General features: G+C 58.2%; 3 protein-coding genes across 3 annotated transcripts; 2 read left to right on the forward strand and 1 right to left on the reverse strand.

Annotated features, from left to right (window-relative positions):
* Positions 1-903: 903 nt before the first annotated feature.
* PG998_015112 (general substrate transporter) lies at positions 904-2,734 on the reverse strand (the record flags this gene model as incomplete). Its single annotated transcript, XM_066881928.1, has 5 exons — positions 904-1,123; positions 1,210-1,475; positions 1,550-1,759; positions 1,851-2,589; positions 2,661-2,734. 5 exons carry the CDS (start codon positions 2,732-2,734, stop codon positions 904-906), a joined length of 1,509 nt encoding a protein of 502 aa, XP_066723126.1.
* A 1,714-nt stretch (positions 2,735-4,448) lies between these two features.
* On the forward strand, positions 4,449-7,550 carry PG998_015113 (uncharacterized protein; the record flags this gene model as incomplete). The annotated part of the gene is made up of 1 exon (XM_066881929.1): positions 4,449-7,550. One exon carries the CDS (start codon positions 4,449-4,451, stop codon positions 7,548-7,550), a length of 3,102 nt encoding a protein of 1,033 aa, XP_066723127.1.
* A 5,179-nt stretch (positions 7,551-12,729) lies between these two features.
* On the forward strand, positions 12,730-15,584 carry PG998_015114 (PTAB protein; the record flags this gene model as incomplete). The annotated part of the gene is made up of 4 exons (XM_066881930.1): positions 12,730-13,018; positions 13,179-13,423; positions 13,626-14,393; positions 14,463-15,584. The coding sequence occupies 4 exons, from the start codon at positions 12,730-12,732 to the stop codon at positions 15,582-15,584; spliced, it is 2,424 nt and encodes an 807-aa protein (XP_066723128.1).
* Between the last annotated feature and the right edge of the window lie 68 nt (positions 15,585-15,652).

The raw sequence follows: 15,652 nt of genomic DNA on the forward strand, positions 1-15,652 counted from the left end.
ACTTCCTTTTCTCACGAACTCGCAGCGACCTTTTGAGCCGACCGCCAACGCACGCTTGCACCAGGTTGCCTGGGGATCCATTCTTGGAAGGGGGACTGTCGGATTGTCAGGTATTGCTCATCCAAACATCTTAAGGCTCTCCACCAGGCCCAGACGAAAAGCTGTCACAGGGGGCAGTTGTAGCCGACAGAGGTCGTAAGGGGCCTCGGGCCAATAAAGCTGATCCCGAAAAGTTTTCCGCAAGTAGGAACACTTCGAGTCGTACGTTCATGCCGTACGATCGTGCCCTGTCTGAGAATATGCATAAGTTGCAAAACCTGGGGCATGGCGGCTGTGTAAGCGGTGAGTGGACTGCTGCTCGTGCCTAGTGAGACTGATTGGTTGAATCTGCGGACGCGAGAACTTGTGAAGGGTTCCTCGCAGGTTGCACTGCATTCCAGTTGTGTCACTCACATTCTGCCGTAATTGGAGCTGTTCCTTCTAAACTATACAATATGGGCGAAAAGGGGTTCAACAGCATTTGAACCTCCATCGATGTATATATCACCAACACGACTCAGACATATAGATTTCTTGGTCGCTGCACCCCTCCAACAAGGACAGACAGCAACAGCGAGGATGATCTGCTTTGGGTATTGCACTTCGACATTTTAGCTGACATTTCCATTCGCCATGACAGCAAGCGAAACGAACTTCGTGTTTTCTACGCAACTGCGGATGTCGTTCTGTGAGATAGGAGTAATAAGAGCGCATACGTGAACACCATTGGTATTATGTTCAAAGATTTTGCTAAACTATTGGTCGGCTTCCGCTAGGAGCACCATCAGGAACCAGAGCTTTTCTTGATGTGCACTCAACTTGCTTCGGTACTGTCAGTCATGGCTCCAGCGAAATTCAGATGGCTTATACATCCACAGTCTTGGTAGCAGGTGCTTCTGCGGCCTTATCATCAGCCGCAACCTTTGGCTCGTCGTAGGTCTTGCGCTCGACGATGGCCTGGATCTCGGCTGTGAGACGGGACTCGCCCTTGCGGGTCTTCCAGGGGGACGGTCCATCCTTGGCAAACATGAGTTCCACCTCCTCCAGCGTCTTGCCGCAGGTCTCTGGGTAGAACACGAAAAACCTGGTGTAGTGCATAAAAGTCAGCATGCGATAGAACAATATCCTAGAAGGGGGTAATAGACTAAATGTGAAGCGTTTTCAACGTACCAACCAGCTGCCGCGATGCAAAGCACGCCAAAGACGATGAAGATGCGCCACTGGATGTTGGCAAAGGCCGGGGGCAGGAACATGCCCAGGGCGAAGTTGAAGACCCAGTTGGAGAGGGCGGCCATGGACATGCCGGTGGCGCGGGTGCCCAGGGACCAGACCTCGGCGGCGTAGATCCAGCAGCCGGGGGCCAGGGTCAGGGCGTAGACGACGATGAGCAGGTACGAGAAGGTGATGACGGTGTTGGCGGCGTGGCCCGACGTGACCTTGAAGACGACGTTGGGGTTGCCGCCGATGCCCCCGGCACCGGCACGTAGTTGGTCGCCATGGCCGCGCCCACGGCGAAGTGGCAGATGCCCATGCCGATGGCGCCGTAGATGAGCAGCGGCCGCCGCCCCGTCTTGTCGATGAAGAGCCACATGACGCCCGTGAAGATGATGAAGACGGCGTACTGCACGCCCGAGGTCACCATGGCGACGTCGCCCTCCAGGCCCGCCATGCTGGCGATGTAGGTCAGGTAGTACACAATCGTGTTGGCGCCGGCGAGTTGCTACGAAGAGAGAGAGAGAGAGAAGGTGGTTAGTGTATCAAGTCAAGCGAGACATCGGGGTGACTGCAGATCGGAAAAGGGGTCAGCTTACCTGCCAGGCCTGGACCGTCAAGCCGGCCATGGTCCGCTTCCACATGCCGTTGCGGTAGAACTTGCTCAGACCGGGGCCGGCCTCGCGCTCGGCCTGCAGCGTGGTCTCGATCTCCTCGAGCTCGGCGACGACGAGGGGGTCGCTGATGTTGCCATTGGCCTGGATGCGGGCCAGGACCTCGATGGCCTCGTCGCGGCGGCCGACCTTGGCCAGCCAGCGCGGCGAGCGGGGCAGGAAGGGCAGGCCGATCATGAGCAGGATGCAGGGGATGAACTGGGTGCCCCAGGCGGTGCGGAAGGAGGCGGGGCCGGGGATCTTGGAGCAGCCGTAGCCGATGAAGTACATGATCAGGATGCCGAACTCGATGGCGAGCTGCTGGATGATGACGATGGAGCCGCGCTTCTCGGCCTGGGCGATCTCGGCCAGGTAGACGGGCACCTGGGCCGAGGTGATGCCAACGGTGAAGCCGTTGATGACGCGGCCGACGATCAGCGTGGCCGCGTTCTGGCACGCCACCTGCACGGCGGTGCCGATGAGCCAGAAGATACAAGCAAACATGACCGAGTCGCGGCGCCCGATCTTGTCCGAGATGGGGCCGGCCACGGCGGACCCCAGCACGGAGCCCGCCGCCAGGGCCGACCCGATGGCGCCCTGCAGGACGTCGGCGGGCCGGTTGAAGTATTCGAGGTACTGCTCAGTGATGACAATGGCGGACATGGACGAGATGTCGAAGCCAAAGCTGGGAGGTCGTGCACGTCAACGAAATGCGCAGAGAAAAGGAGCGAAAGGTGGAAATCCTGGCCGACTTACAGCATGCCTCCCAATGTGGCGATGATGGCCACAAAGTGGATGTTATAGATCTTGGGGAAGGTAGGGAGCGGCATCTTGGCGGGATCTTTGCCTGACGGGCACTCACCCAGACCCAGCAAGCAGAGGCTAGTAATGGCAATGCTACTCGGTTGTACTGCGTCTGGCGTAAGACGATCCGCGGAGAGGAAGAAACAGAGAATGGAGGGCAAAGTAGCAGTGACATGTCTTGCAGCGAGTGGGAATTGCCTCTTCATTTATGCTTCGCTCGGCATGCATTCTCCTTCTCCTTCACCTTTCCTCTCAGCTCTGCAGCCAAGGGTAGCAGCCATGGCCACCTCGCATTTGATTGACGGAGTTGCTGTCTTGGTGTACCAACAGCCAGGGATGCCCTCGCTTGGCAAGAGCCGAGAATGGCAGTCGAGGCCATTCAGTCGAGGGTTGGCAGGACCTGCTAACGCTGATCGAAGCAGCAAGCAGATGCCCAGCCCTCCGGGTGAAGTCGTCCTTGGCCCTGGCCATACGCCAACTACTACCACCCACTGCTTACCGCGTCACTGGATGAAACCCCAACATCTGGCAAGGATCGGGGGTGGGCCGACTGCGAACGACAGTAATCAAAATCACCCGCAGCCAATGTGAAGCTGGAGAGGCTGACTTCGCGAATCATGTCGTCTACGGGCTTGGGAGGTCTCGGCTCTGCGGGGCATACGGGGGTGTGATAGGTGCGTTTATATAGGCAACGGCAAAATCTCGTTTTGGGCTAGGCGTTCATCTTTCCCAAGAAGAAAGGTGACCCCATCATGATCCCCCAGGTTGCAAGTAATTTCCCCAGAAGAGTTGCTCCATTTTATGTCTGCGGAGGTAAGCGGATCGTAATCCGGGGCCGGGGACGTGAATACTGGAGGCAAGCCTGACGGACAGCGACAGGGCGGGCGGTGACAGGTGATGGGACGATGCGTCGTCAATACTGATCTTGCTTGCTTACGGCGGCTTTTCTTGGGAAGAGCTTGAACTTTGCTTGATCCCGAAACAACAATCTTGAGAGAACAGCCAAGAATCACCAACTACTGGGCAAGACAAAGAACCAGGACGATACCGGTGGGCTCATAATTGCAGGGGTATTGGGAGCATACTCGTCACCCATACAGATAGCTGCGAAAAGACAGACCCCTACCGGCTGACAGCCCACATACATGCCTGGAACCTTATTCGGATGACAAGAAACGACGAGCCACAGCTTTGGATCCTTGGTGACTGGAGGAGAGACTGGCTGTCAAGGTGTGCCTCACGTGACCAGTGACATACGGCTGGAATGGGTGCCCCTGCAAACTGTACCGTCGAGTCATGGGGGAATAGTAGGTTGGACAGAAAAGCAATTGGGTTTTTTGGAGATTGCCATGTTTTGTTTTTCCTCTTGCTTGTTGTCACAAAACAAGAGGGCAATGGTGGTTGGTTGGTTGGTCGGTCGGTCGAGGCCGGAACAGACGCGCGGGGCACCAAAAGCCAGCCAGTGTCGATCAAGTCTGCATCCCAAAGAGAGACGTAATCGATCTCAATTCTCAACACCCTTTCCTAGTTCTGCACTGCAATACAGTAATCGCACCCAATGTTTGGCTGACGGCTCCCACGATGTGACAGTGGCCAGCGCCGGTGGACCCTGTTATGTTATGCTCGACAAAGTCCAAGGCCTACGACCAAACCCAGCTTTTCCCCTACTTTCTCTCGTCCTGCCCTCGACCTTTTGTCTTTCTAGAGGGTTACGGTCGACAATCCGATACCTAGCCGACGATGCAGTCGGGTCGCTCACAGCAACGGGCGCCTGGCAGCTTCTCGCCGCTGCCCAACAGCTTCTCCTCCTCGGCCGCCGTCGCCGCCGCCGCCGCATCGGGACGCGACCGCGAACAAGACCCCAAACGAGAGGGACGACCGCCCTCGGCTGGCCGACCGCCCTCCTCCTCCTCCGCCTCCCAGCAACGCAACCCGCCCACGCCGGCGTCGTCGTCGAGCCGGCCCCAGATCCGCCGCATCGACACCTCGCCCAACGACGAGGCCGCCGCGACGTCGTCCAACTACTTCAATCTCCCACCCAAAGTACGCAGCCCACAGACCCCCGATGTCACGAGCCCTTCGTTCCCCGGCTTCACGGCGCATCCCAACGGGAGCGCCTCGAGTCTGCAGAGCCCCCAGAACTTCTCCCGGCCCAACCGCGACGGTCTCCCCAGTGTACGCAATGCCTCACCTCTGACCTTACCGACCGGCCGAATCGGTTACCATTCGCGGAAGCACTCCCAGACCCAGGGCCTCTTCGATTCCACCTTGCCCTCCACCAGCTCCTCTAACCTCGCCCAGATCACCACCATGTCCCACGGCAACATCCCGCCCGCCCCGGCCTCGGCAGGCCTGTCCGCCAGCCAGATAGCAGCACAGGCGGCCATGCAGCACCAGGGCCTGCAGGCACACCAGACACACAGCCGCAACCGATCGCAAACCGTCCCCTTCCAAGGCAGCGCCGACAACCACGAGCCCACCAAGCGACAAGTCTCCCGGTCCAACGGCCCAACCGCTATATCGGGAGGACCCCTCAGCCCGCCCGTCCTCAGCCTCACCGAAGCCAGCGTGCCCCGAGATCCCGCCTTCCACGCCTCTCACGCTGCCGCCGATGCTAGATATCACAACGGCTTGCTAGGAAACCAGGCCGCCACTACCGCCGCCAACGTCGTGTTCCCCCGGAGCTCGCCGCAGACTTCGCCAGCCCTGGCCTCCGACGAGTACCGCCCGACCGCCTTCCCGCCGCCGCTCACGATCCCCGAGAAGCCGCTCAAGTCGGAAAAATCAAAAGTCAAGCTATTTTCGCGGCCCAAGAAGATCGATACCAAGGGCGAGGCGGGCGTCAAGCCGCTGCCCAGCCCCAGCAAGATCGGCTCGGCACTCGCCTCTCTACAACGTGGAAACTACAGCACAACGAGCCTCGCCGAGACCCAATCTCTTTACAGTCTAAATAACTCGTCGGCGGCGACGATCCGCCCGCTCGACGCCCCGCCCGACAAGGAGAGCAGCGACAAGAAGGAAAAGGAAAAGAAACACCATTTCCTGTCGCGATCCAAGCACAAGCTGTCGGCCAAAGACGACTACCACCTCCCCCTGTCGTCGGCGGCCAGCAATTCGCGCCCCGTCGACCCCAACGCCCCGTCCAGTCTCTACAACTTCAACGTGCCGCCAAGCCCCGGCCCAAACACGTCGAGTTTCGGAAAGTCGGTGTCAGGGCTCGACCTCCGACACGGCGGCCGGGCCCTGCGCGAGAAGAGGAAGGAAGAAAAGCAGCAGCTCGGCATGGCCCACGACAACGAGTCCGTCTTCACCGTCACCAACCCTACCGCCAGCACCACGTCCGAATGGGCGGGTCCCTCGAGTCTTGGCACCAACATATCCCTGACCCAGTCCAACCTCAACTTCTTCGACCCCGTCGACAGCTCCAAGTACGGCCTCAACAGCATGACGCTCGACGACGCCTGGCCCTACCTCAAGGCCAAACTCCTCGCCATCTTCGAGGGCGAGGACCTGCGCCTGCCCATCGAAGACTTCAATCGCGTCGTCTCCATGCACATCCAGTACGCCGTGCAGCGCCGCTCCGCCCATATCATCGTCGAGGACGTGCGCGAGCTGCTCTCGACCGGCTTCCTGTCGCTCGACTACACCCTGCGCAAGACGCCCGAGGACCGCCTGATTCCCGCCCTCGCCGAGATGTGGGTCTTCACCTTCACCTCGGTCCTGCCCTACATGCAGGCCGTCTTCCTGCCGCTGGACCTCGAGTTCTCGGGCAGCGGTCCCCTGATGACGGCCGACCAAGCCCGCGACTTTTGGAACACGGTCCTGCCCAACGCTCCCGCCGAACCGGCCTACCCCGCCGCGACGAGCCAGGTCCTCGACATCCGACGTCTCGTCCTGCTGGCATACCGCGACACCCTCATTCTCCCGCGCTATGACAAATTGAAGATGATCTTCTCTCGCCTGTCTCTTGAACACCTACCTTCCAGCCTGGCCAGCCTCGCTCTGGCCTCGCCCCCACCGCCCAGCGACGCGATCCTCAGCACCAGCCTACCCCGCGACATCGAGTTCCAGCCGCTGCAGCAGCAGCAGCAGCAGCAAGCACCACGGCCGGGCACCGCCATGAGCCTCGACCCGTCGGTGGCGTCGTACAACTCGACGTCGTCGACGCTGCTCAACAACAGCGCCAACAACAACAACAACAACAACGACAACAACAGCAACCCGTCGCGCTCGCGCGCCATCTCCAACGTCTCGTTCGGCAGCGGGTCCGAGGGCACGTCGAGCCTGCTGCGCCCCTTCACGCCGGCCGCCATCGCCATCGGCGGGGGCCGCGACCGCAACAACTCGGGCAGCAACGCCAGCCTGCGCGAGCAGCAGCGCGACCAGAACGTCGAGATGGGCGGCAAGCAGGTCACGGACATGGTGGGCCGCATGCTGCAGTGCCTGAGCGTGCTGGCCAGCGTGCAGACGGCGGGGCTGGCGCCCTTCGAGGCCAACAGCCAGTCGTCGTCGGCGGCCGGCGCAGCCGCGGCCAACGCGGCGGCGGCAGCGGCCGCCGCCTCGGCCAGCGCCGGCGGCGACGAGGGGCGCAACATGGTCACGGAGCTCGGCCGGCTGCTGAAGCTCAACTGGCTCGGCCGCGGCCGCACGGGGCGCAACCGCCGCGGCATCGTCGGCGGCCGCATCAAGCGGGAGGACAGCGGCGTCACGGGGGCCTCGTCCATCCTCTCTGCGCGCAGCAGCCACAGCGGGCTGAGCGGGCTGGCCATTCAGCACCAGCAGTCGTCGTCGCAGCAGCAGCAGCCGCAGGTTTTACGCGAGGGCGTGGGTGCTGCCGGCTAGAGACCATGACGGTCAGTCTACATCACGTCCTGTATCTTTTTTTACTTGTCGTTTCCTGTTTTTCTACGCGTGGGACCGGTGTTCAAAGAGGGAGTGCGATTATGACGGTTTGGGAGTTCTGGGGGCACGCGGGATGGATGGATGGCATGGCATGGTTCGTTGCACGACGACGGCAATCACACTGGATGACCTGGAGCAAGAGCTAGACATCGTCCATCCCGGTCTGCTGACACTGGCGTTGAGGCAAGGGAAAGAAAGTGTGTGTCTTTTTTATGTAGCAAATTTGCATGCTCTATTGCGAGAATGGGCAACAGGGACAAGCAGAACGACTCGCAGCAAAAGCAATTGGATGACTGGTTTCAAATAACGTTTGGGTTTTTTTTTTCTTTCTTTCTTTTTCAAATCCAGAGATGATTCTATTCGGGAGTTTCTATAGACGGGAAATTGATACCCTTACGAGAGCGCATTCCATCTTGCAAATGTGATGAGACGTTCAAGAGGATCTTGTATCGGTAGGCGGCGAGAGCTACGAACTTGGGTTTGGGTGTACAGCATAATCTTCCCGCGGATCTGCAACGTGACTTCCACTGCAGCAGAGCCAGTTGATTACGCTTGAAGGACACGATGCGTTGACGATGTCAGATGTGGCTCAGACCCAGGATTGTCTGGGAGGACGTGATACACAGCGTAGAGGTGTGATCAGTTGATGGGAGACATGCGCAGGCAAGAACAGACACGGTGCATAGGTTTGAGCATGGTTGTAGAGATATCTTTTGTATTCATTGTATTTGCTATGGCTGGTAGAAAAACTACTGTCTGGAGACGGGGCGATCGTGTTGTACGACAATGGAACCTGTTGAAGTCTTTTGAATGTTAGCCAGATGGTCTGCAAATAGCTGGGCCAACAATAAATAATCGTTATGTGATTATGTCCATCATACATCCAAGGTAAGGACTTGCAACCGTCATTTGCTCTCTATAGGCTCGAAACTGGCGAGAGCTCGAGTGGAAACTGCGAATTAGGTGGAATATTGAATCATATGGACTCGGGGAGTTTGTGCAAATGTGCTTGAGTAGGAAAAGTTGGCTTACCATTTGGGTCATGGACTGGAGGCGGCGCAATCGCTGCGAGGTTAGCGTTTCCGGTGGTGTCGAAGAGAAGATTGCTGTTGCACTTTTGAAATGGTCAGTTGGGACTGTTCAAATGAAGACGGGATGCGGTGTGATGGAACAGGCAATCCTCCTCTGCGGCCTCGCGCTGCCCCCGAAAGACAGCAAGCGCAAAGAGGCCGAGATGGAATCAGACAAAATATACTGGCAAGTAACAGGCGGCCGCCGAAGCGACACACCCGGGTAGTTGTAGCTTCGATCATGGTCGATTCAGCAGGAGAAAGAAGTTGATTTCTTTAGTTGTCATCAGATGGAGGATTTGGGGGATTGTGGTGGTGCTGGTGTTGGTTTTGGACGGGAGTTGGGACAAGTCTTACCATTTCAAGACGCGCCGCAGAGAGATTGTTTCGTGTCGTCGAAAGAAAGAGACGACGGCCCATTTCATCAGGCATCTGATCAATCAGTCAGTCGATCGAACCAACGAGCAATCCGTCTGCGGCAGTCAAGAGACCACAAGTGTGGTTGGCGAGGAAGAGAACCGAGGATGGGATCTTGGATGGGATCTGGTCGGCATTTTGTACTTGCTTCTGGACGTCTGGCTCAGCAGAAAGCAGAAAAAAAATTAAAGGTGGGGAGTGGGGAGTTCGCGTGGAAGCTTGGGAAAGTGCAAGGCGGCGGGGCTCTGGTTTTTCCGGCCAACGCGAAAAGCGTGACCGCCTGCCCAGAACGGTCTAGCCTCGGATCTTGCCGACCATTTCGCTTCACTTACACTGTGAGGGCTGACGATGGACTGTGGACATGGACCTGATCTGATATGTCCCCCGATCTATCACGGTGGGAACCAGAGCGAAATCTGCTCTTTGCCGCACCCTTTTACCATTGCTGGCAATTACATTTAAAACGTCATCTGCTGGCCTGAAGATATTGGTCAGTGTCTTGAGCCTCTCTGGTGTGCTCAAAGTGTTGTAAACTTGGGCGGTTTGATGGTGTAGGATCCGATCTTGGAGTCCTTCCACCTTCCGATTCTGTGAATGGATCGCATGAGACGCATGAGAATCAGCGTGTCGACGAGCAAATTACAGGAGCCTTGACACACTCACCGTGTAGCTTAGGCAGACTGCCACTTGGTGGTATGTCACGATATTGTGCCGCTTCATTCATATCCTCGTCCATTTCAAGGTTCCCGAGTCTCGTTCTCAATATAGACTATCAGAACCAACTCCCTTGTAGCCCCACGTGAGGAGGCGAGGAACACCCATGTTGTCTCGTGGGAGACGGTATAAACTAGACGTTTGTCTCTGCCTCCAGTTGCATCTTTCATCCGAGCCAATGTGCAAGTCCACCCGGTTTGCAGCTACTCTCAACCCCAATCCGGACTGTCGAACGGGATGACCAGAGCTCGGAGAAGGTCTGGGAAGCCGTGGAAACCCGTATGCCAGACACTATTATAGATGTGGCAATGGGCCAGCTGGGCTGTTTTTACGTCAGCAAGGATGCATTGCGTTGAGTGTAATGTGACTGACAGAGTTACCAAATTACTTCTTGACTATTCGTTTCCCTGTCGTCGTTCAACTTAAGACTTGCGATATTATATCAACGGGTTCTCCAGCTGTGGTGTATGCAATTGGATGATAGCTGCGCTGCGCCTCATGTCGAACCGTGGCAGGCTAAAAATAGACGGGGAGACCGCGATTGCGATTGGGCCTGCAGCATTTCCCTTCACCGAGTTCTTCAGCCAATGGTCACCTGCGACCTCTCCAGGCTTCCAGACAGGAAAAAAAGAAGACGCTGATACTGCAGAGTTTTAATGCATTATATAAATAGCAGGCCTCGAGTTTCGAATTGAGGGGGAGAATACCCATTGGCACCGTCTACCCTCCCCAGTTCACGCGTCTTCTGAAACACATGCTCTCTTCCTCGCCTCAGCTTCGGCCCAGCACGAACCCCTCTGGCGTGGGATATCCCATTCTCGCGTACTTTGCCCCAACGAGTAATGCACATTCGACATCAAATCACTGCCGTTCTGGTATAGGCTCCTCTGCGGGAAAAAGCCAGCACAGAACAACAGGCACTGGGTCTTTCTGACCAGGTGGCTTTGTTAAATCACCCGCGTCTTCCCGTCCGTCTACGGAGTACATATCCAGCAGACAAAAGCACCCAGTGTCCGGGTGGCGGTCCGCAATTGGTTTATGCGTGTACCGGGCCTGTCCTGCTTTGTACTTGCATAGTGCCCGGTCGGGGGCCTGCCGCGCTCTCTGCCGATCCCATCAAATCGCATCGCATCGCATGGAGGGAAGCTGGCCGTCGCTATATCGTTCGATTGCCAGCAGCCTGCGAGGGGTTGCGGAAAGCAAACAGCTTCCCCGATCGGCCAGATCGTGAGAAATCTCGGGAAAGCAGGTTTCTGGGCTGAGCATCATCGCGTTGTTTCCATGCCATGAGAACAAGAGGCCTAGCCAATTGAAGCTACCTGCCCCCATAGTCGTATATCTGCATACTCGCCATCGCTTATCTGCATTGCGGACTTCCACACGTAGCAGCGTGCATCGGGCATCGGAGAAACCATAACACTGCCTATCAAATGGCAGCAAAGCCTACTCGCTACTCCAATGCACCACGCGGAACGCTTCTATTCGTATATTGCATCCCCTCTATCCCCAGCCGCATCATCAGTGCATCGACTCTACTCAGACTAAACAGTATCATATTAGTTAACTGGTCAGTCGCCTTGGTTGGGTAATCACTTCGACCTGACTGCTCCCAACATCTTCTGATTACTATCCAGTGTGGGAGAAGCCGCTAGCGACGGGTACCTTGGCGGCCGGGGCGCTGGTGATGTCTTGTTATTTGCATATATCTGCTTAAGCTGGATAGCGTGTGCGGGAGAAAGAGAGGAAAAGCAGGCCCAATATCTGACACGGCCACGTCCTTTTTTTTCTCCTGCGATCACCGCCCGCTTTTTCTGCGCCGGCCCTGGGCGCACCCAACATCGAATCCACTCACTCTCTCTCGCCAGGAACCCAGGAACCCAGACAGCCAGCAAGCAGCACCAGCACTCCCAGACTCCCAGTCTCCCAGCTAGAGCCAGGCTAATCGCGCGCGCTCTCTCTCCCGACTGCCGCCAATCCCCCCAAATCGTCTCTCTCTCGCCTTGATCCAGTCCGACTCCCTCTCAATCAGTCAATCTGGTCGGGCCCAACATCCCTCACCCACCACCTCCCACTCGCCCCCCCAGCTTTGCCCAGTTCAGTCTGCGCAACAAACCCAGGGGACCATCTGCGGGTTGACACGACGGAATATATTACTTACCACTGTTGATTATTCGCTTCGACGTTACATCGAATAGTCCCAGCCCTGTCTCGGTTTTTCTCTCCTTCTCTTCCCGGCCATCCTTCCTGTCGGTCGGCTTACCACTTCGCAACCTACAAATCCGTCCATTTGCGGTCTAGACTGGCTGTCGAAACAAGCAGCCCTGCCTGGCGTGTTCTGTAATCGCGCGCCTCCCCAAACCACACAAACCCGCCCGGCCAGCATCACGCATCACTTCTTCCATCCTGGCTTTTCTGGGCTTCCTTGCATTTGTTGTCTTCGCCTGACTGCCGTTTGCTTCGCGTCGCAACCCAAGGCATCCCAAGTCTGCCCCGTCCACGTCGACTCTTTTCTGCCCGCCCCGATTCTGCCGTCTTATGCATCAACCCCCGATCCTGCTGTCGATTGCTACTCCCCGTGGACATCCGCGATAACCACGCAAAGGATCGGCGTCGCGAAGCCGTTCGTGGCTTGACCCGCGCTCTCGTCTGGTGCGTGTCTTCGACAACCCAATAAAAAGGGGACTGCGTCGCGACATCGCCTCCCCGACCGCCTCGGACTCGGAACCACGATTGGACCTGCCCGTCTTTGGCGCGTGACGATATCCTCCCCAGCCCACCCAATCCTCACCGACCTCGACCCCCGAGGGCCTTGCGTACCATACCCATTGGATTGCCCCTACGAAAAATCGCGGAGGTCTAGGCGTCGGTATCCACGTCGGTGGATAGTCGACGACGAGACATTGTAGATACGGACCACCATGATGGCCAGTATGGGACCTGGTGGCGGCTTCCATCCCGGAATGCAGCAACATCCAGGCGTGCACCCAGGACACCCCATGGCGCCCGGCATGGCTCATAACCCGAGCCAGCCTGGAGCCCAGCCGGGCATGCCTCCGCAGATGGCCGGCCACGGTATGGTGTCGGCGCCCGGCGGTCAGCCCAACCCGGCCGCCTTCATGGGTGGCATGCAGCCCCAGGGCGCGCAGGCGCATGCCCTGCAACACCTCAACCCCAGCCAACAGTTCCAGCTCCAACATCAGATGGCCTGTAAGTGTTTCCTCCCTCGAAACCCCCCTCTAATGATTATCATCGCCGCCTGCTATTGAAGTTTGTTCGTCGAGCGTAAGTCTTTCGTCGCGGGACATGGGAATGCTAATGGAGGTTCGAACTCCCAGTAAATCAAGGCAACCCCGCGCTCGCCGCCCAGATGCAGCAACAGCAGCAGTTGCGACTCCAGCAGCAGCGCCAGGCCATGATGTCGGCAGGTATGTACGGGGGATGAACCCGCAGAACGGCATGCCCATGGGCATCCCCATGAACCAGATGAACGCCGCGCAATTCGCGGCCATGAGGAATTCGAACATGCGACCGGTCGGTGTTCCCCCTCACCTGCAGCATCAGCATCTCGCTCAACAGTTACAACAGGGCGGTGGGAATCCCCAGCAGGCACAAGTAAGTATAGTCGCGCAGTCTCCTCGTCTATGAACCACTTTCTCCTATTACTTTTTTCCTTCTTGGGTCTCATACGTCGTGTCGTCTCTAGTTGATTGCCCAACAAATCGCCATGCAGCAAGCTGCGAGCAACCAGATGCAACATGGAAACCAGCCTGGTCATCCTGGGCAAATGAACCCTCAATTGATGGCACAACAGCAGATGCTCCAAGTAGCGCAGCAGCAAGCTCATAACCAGCAGCAGCAACAACATCAGCAGCAACACCAACAGCAGCAACAACAACAACACCAACAGCAACATCAGCAGCAGCAGCAGCAGCAGCAACAACAGGCCCAGCAGCAGCAGCAGCAGCAGGCCCAGCAGCAACAACAGCAGCAGGCCCAGCAGCAGCAGCAACAGCAGGCTCAGCAGCAGCAGCAGCAGCAGGCTCAACAAGCCCAGCAGCAGCAAGCCCAGCAGCAACAGCAAGCCCAGCAGCAGCAACAGGCCCAGCAGCAAGCCCAACAGGCCCAGCAAGCCCAGCAACAGGCTGCTCAGCAGCAGGCTCAAGGTCAAGCTCAGCCGCAAAACCAAGGGCAACCTCAACCCCAGCAAGGGGGCCCGCAATCACAACCCACTCCGCAACCCCCGAACTCGACACCCACGCCGTCTGGGGGACAGCCAAGCCAGCCTCCCAGCCAACCACCAAACGCAGGACCGCAGCCCGGCCAGCAGCAGGGCCAAGCACAGGCACAAGGCCAGGCCCAAGGCCAACCCGGTCCCCAGCAGAACGCCCAGCCGAATCAGCCGCAGCAACCCACGCCCCAGATGATTCAGGCCGCTCAGGCGCAGCATCAGGTCCAGCAACAACAGCTGGCCAATAATCTGCAGCAGATGCAGCAGCAGCAGCAGATGAAGAACGAGGGCGCCATGAAGGGACATTACTTGCTGAAGCTCCAGCAGTTCTGCGAGCATCTCAGCGGGTTCCAGGTACGAGCTTGTGGGAGTTGGTCCCCGGGTAGATTTATGTGCGAAATGACTAACCACCGGCCAATGTAGGGTGGCGATAACGAGGATGCTTTGATGTACTGGTCCAACTTCGTGCGGCAGTTTTTCAGCCCCACGGGCGTTTTCCATCTCAGCCTGTACATCATCGACAACTCCAACAGCGAGGAGTCGACCGAAAAGCCGTACGAGATCCACGTCCCGGCCCTGCCCAGGTTTTTCCACGCGCACTTCCAAAGCGGCGTGAAGAAGCTGCAGCTGAACCTGGGCAACGGCACCCGGGATCGGGGCGTCGGGGCCTCGCACGTGGTCGAGAACGAGAACGCCAGCTTCACCTACTGGTACGAGAGCTCGCACGTGGTCTGGACCGGCAAGCTGCGGGCGCAGTTCGACGCCGAGCAGAAGCTGGCGCTGCTCGAGTTCACGACGACGTCGCACGACGAGTTCATCTCGAGGAAGATGGCCATCGACGCGGCCAAGCCCAACCACAACTGGATCAAGGACTGGCACCGGCTGAACTCGTCCGACTCGAAGCAGTCGCCCGAGATGAGCAAGAAGGGCAAGCAGAAGCAGATGAAGTCGCCCATGCTGGCGCCTCCGGACATCAGCCTGCCCGACTCGGCCGTCAAGTCCAACATGGGTATTACGGAGCACGTCTTCCAGTATCTCGAGCTGGCCGAGGTGATCGGCATCATGCAGCCTCTGATGAGCTATTCGGTGGCGAACCCCACCCTCGGCCCCTACCAGGCTCTGGAGATGTACAATGCCAACAACATCACCGGCCCCCAGGTGGTCATGAACGGCCAGCCGGTGGGCAACGTCCCCGCCGGCGCCCCGCGGACCCCCAGCTTTGGCCAATTCCAGATGGGCGCGTCCCCGGCCGCCGTGCACCACGCGCTGCCCGGGTCGCCGCATATCGGCAGCCCCGCGACCGGGCACATGCAGGCGCCCAGCATGGCCCTGCAGCACAGCCAGCAGGGGACCAGCTCGAGCGGCCCGAGCGCCAACACCAGCCCGGCGAGCAACAAGCGCAGGAGGCCGTCGGCCGTGAAGACGGAGGACGAGAGCGGCGCGCCGACGCCGACCATGGGCCAGATCAACGGCGCCATGGGCCCCAAGGGCAAGCCGCCGACGCCGCGCATGCAGAACCAAAAGCGCGTGAAGACGGGCAACTGAGGGGCGACACGAGTCATCGCACTGGTTACTGACGGAAAACAAAAACCTTTCGGGACCTTACGTTTTTG

Source organism: Apiospora kogelbergensis (genome assembly GCF_038363985.1).
Source record: "Apiospora kogelbergensis strain CBS 113332 chromosome Unknown utg000019l_segment0_segment0, whole genome shotgun sequence".
NCBI classification, from domain to species: domain Eukaryota; kingdom Fungi; phylum Ascomycota; class Sordariomycetes; order Amphisphaeriales; family Apiosporaceae; genus Apiospora; species Apiospora kogelbergensis.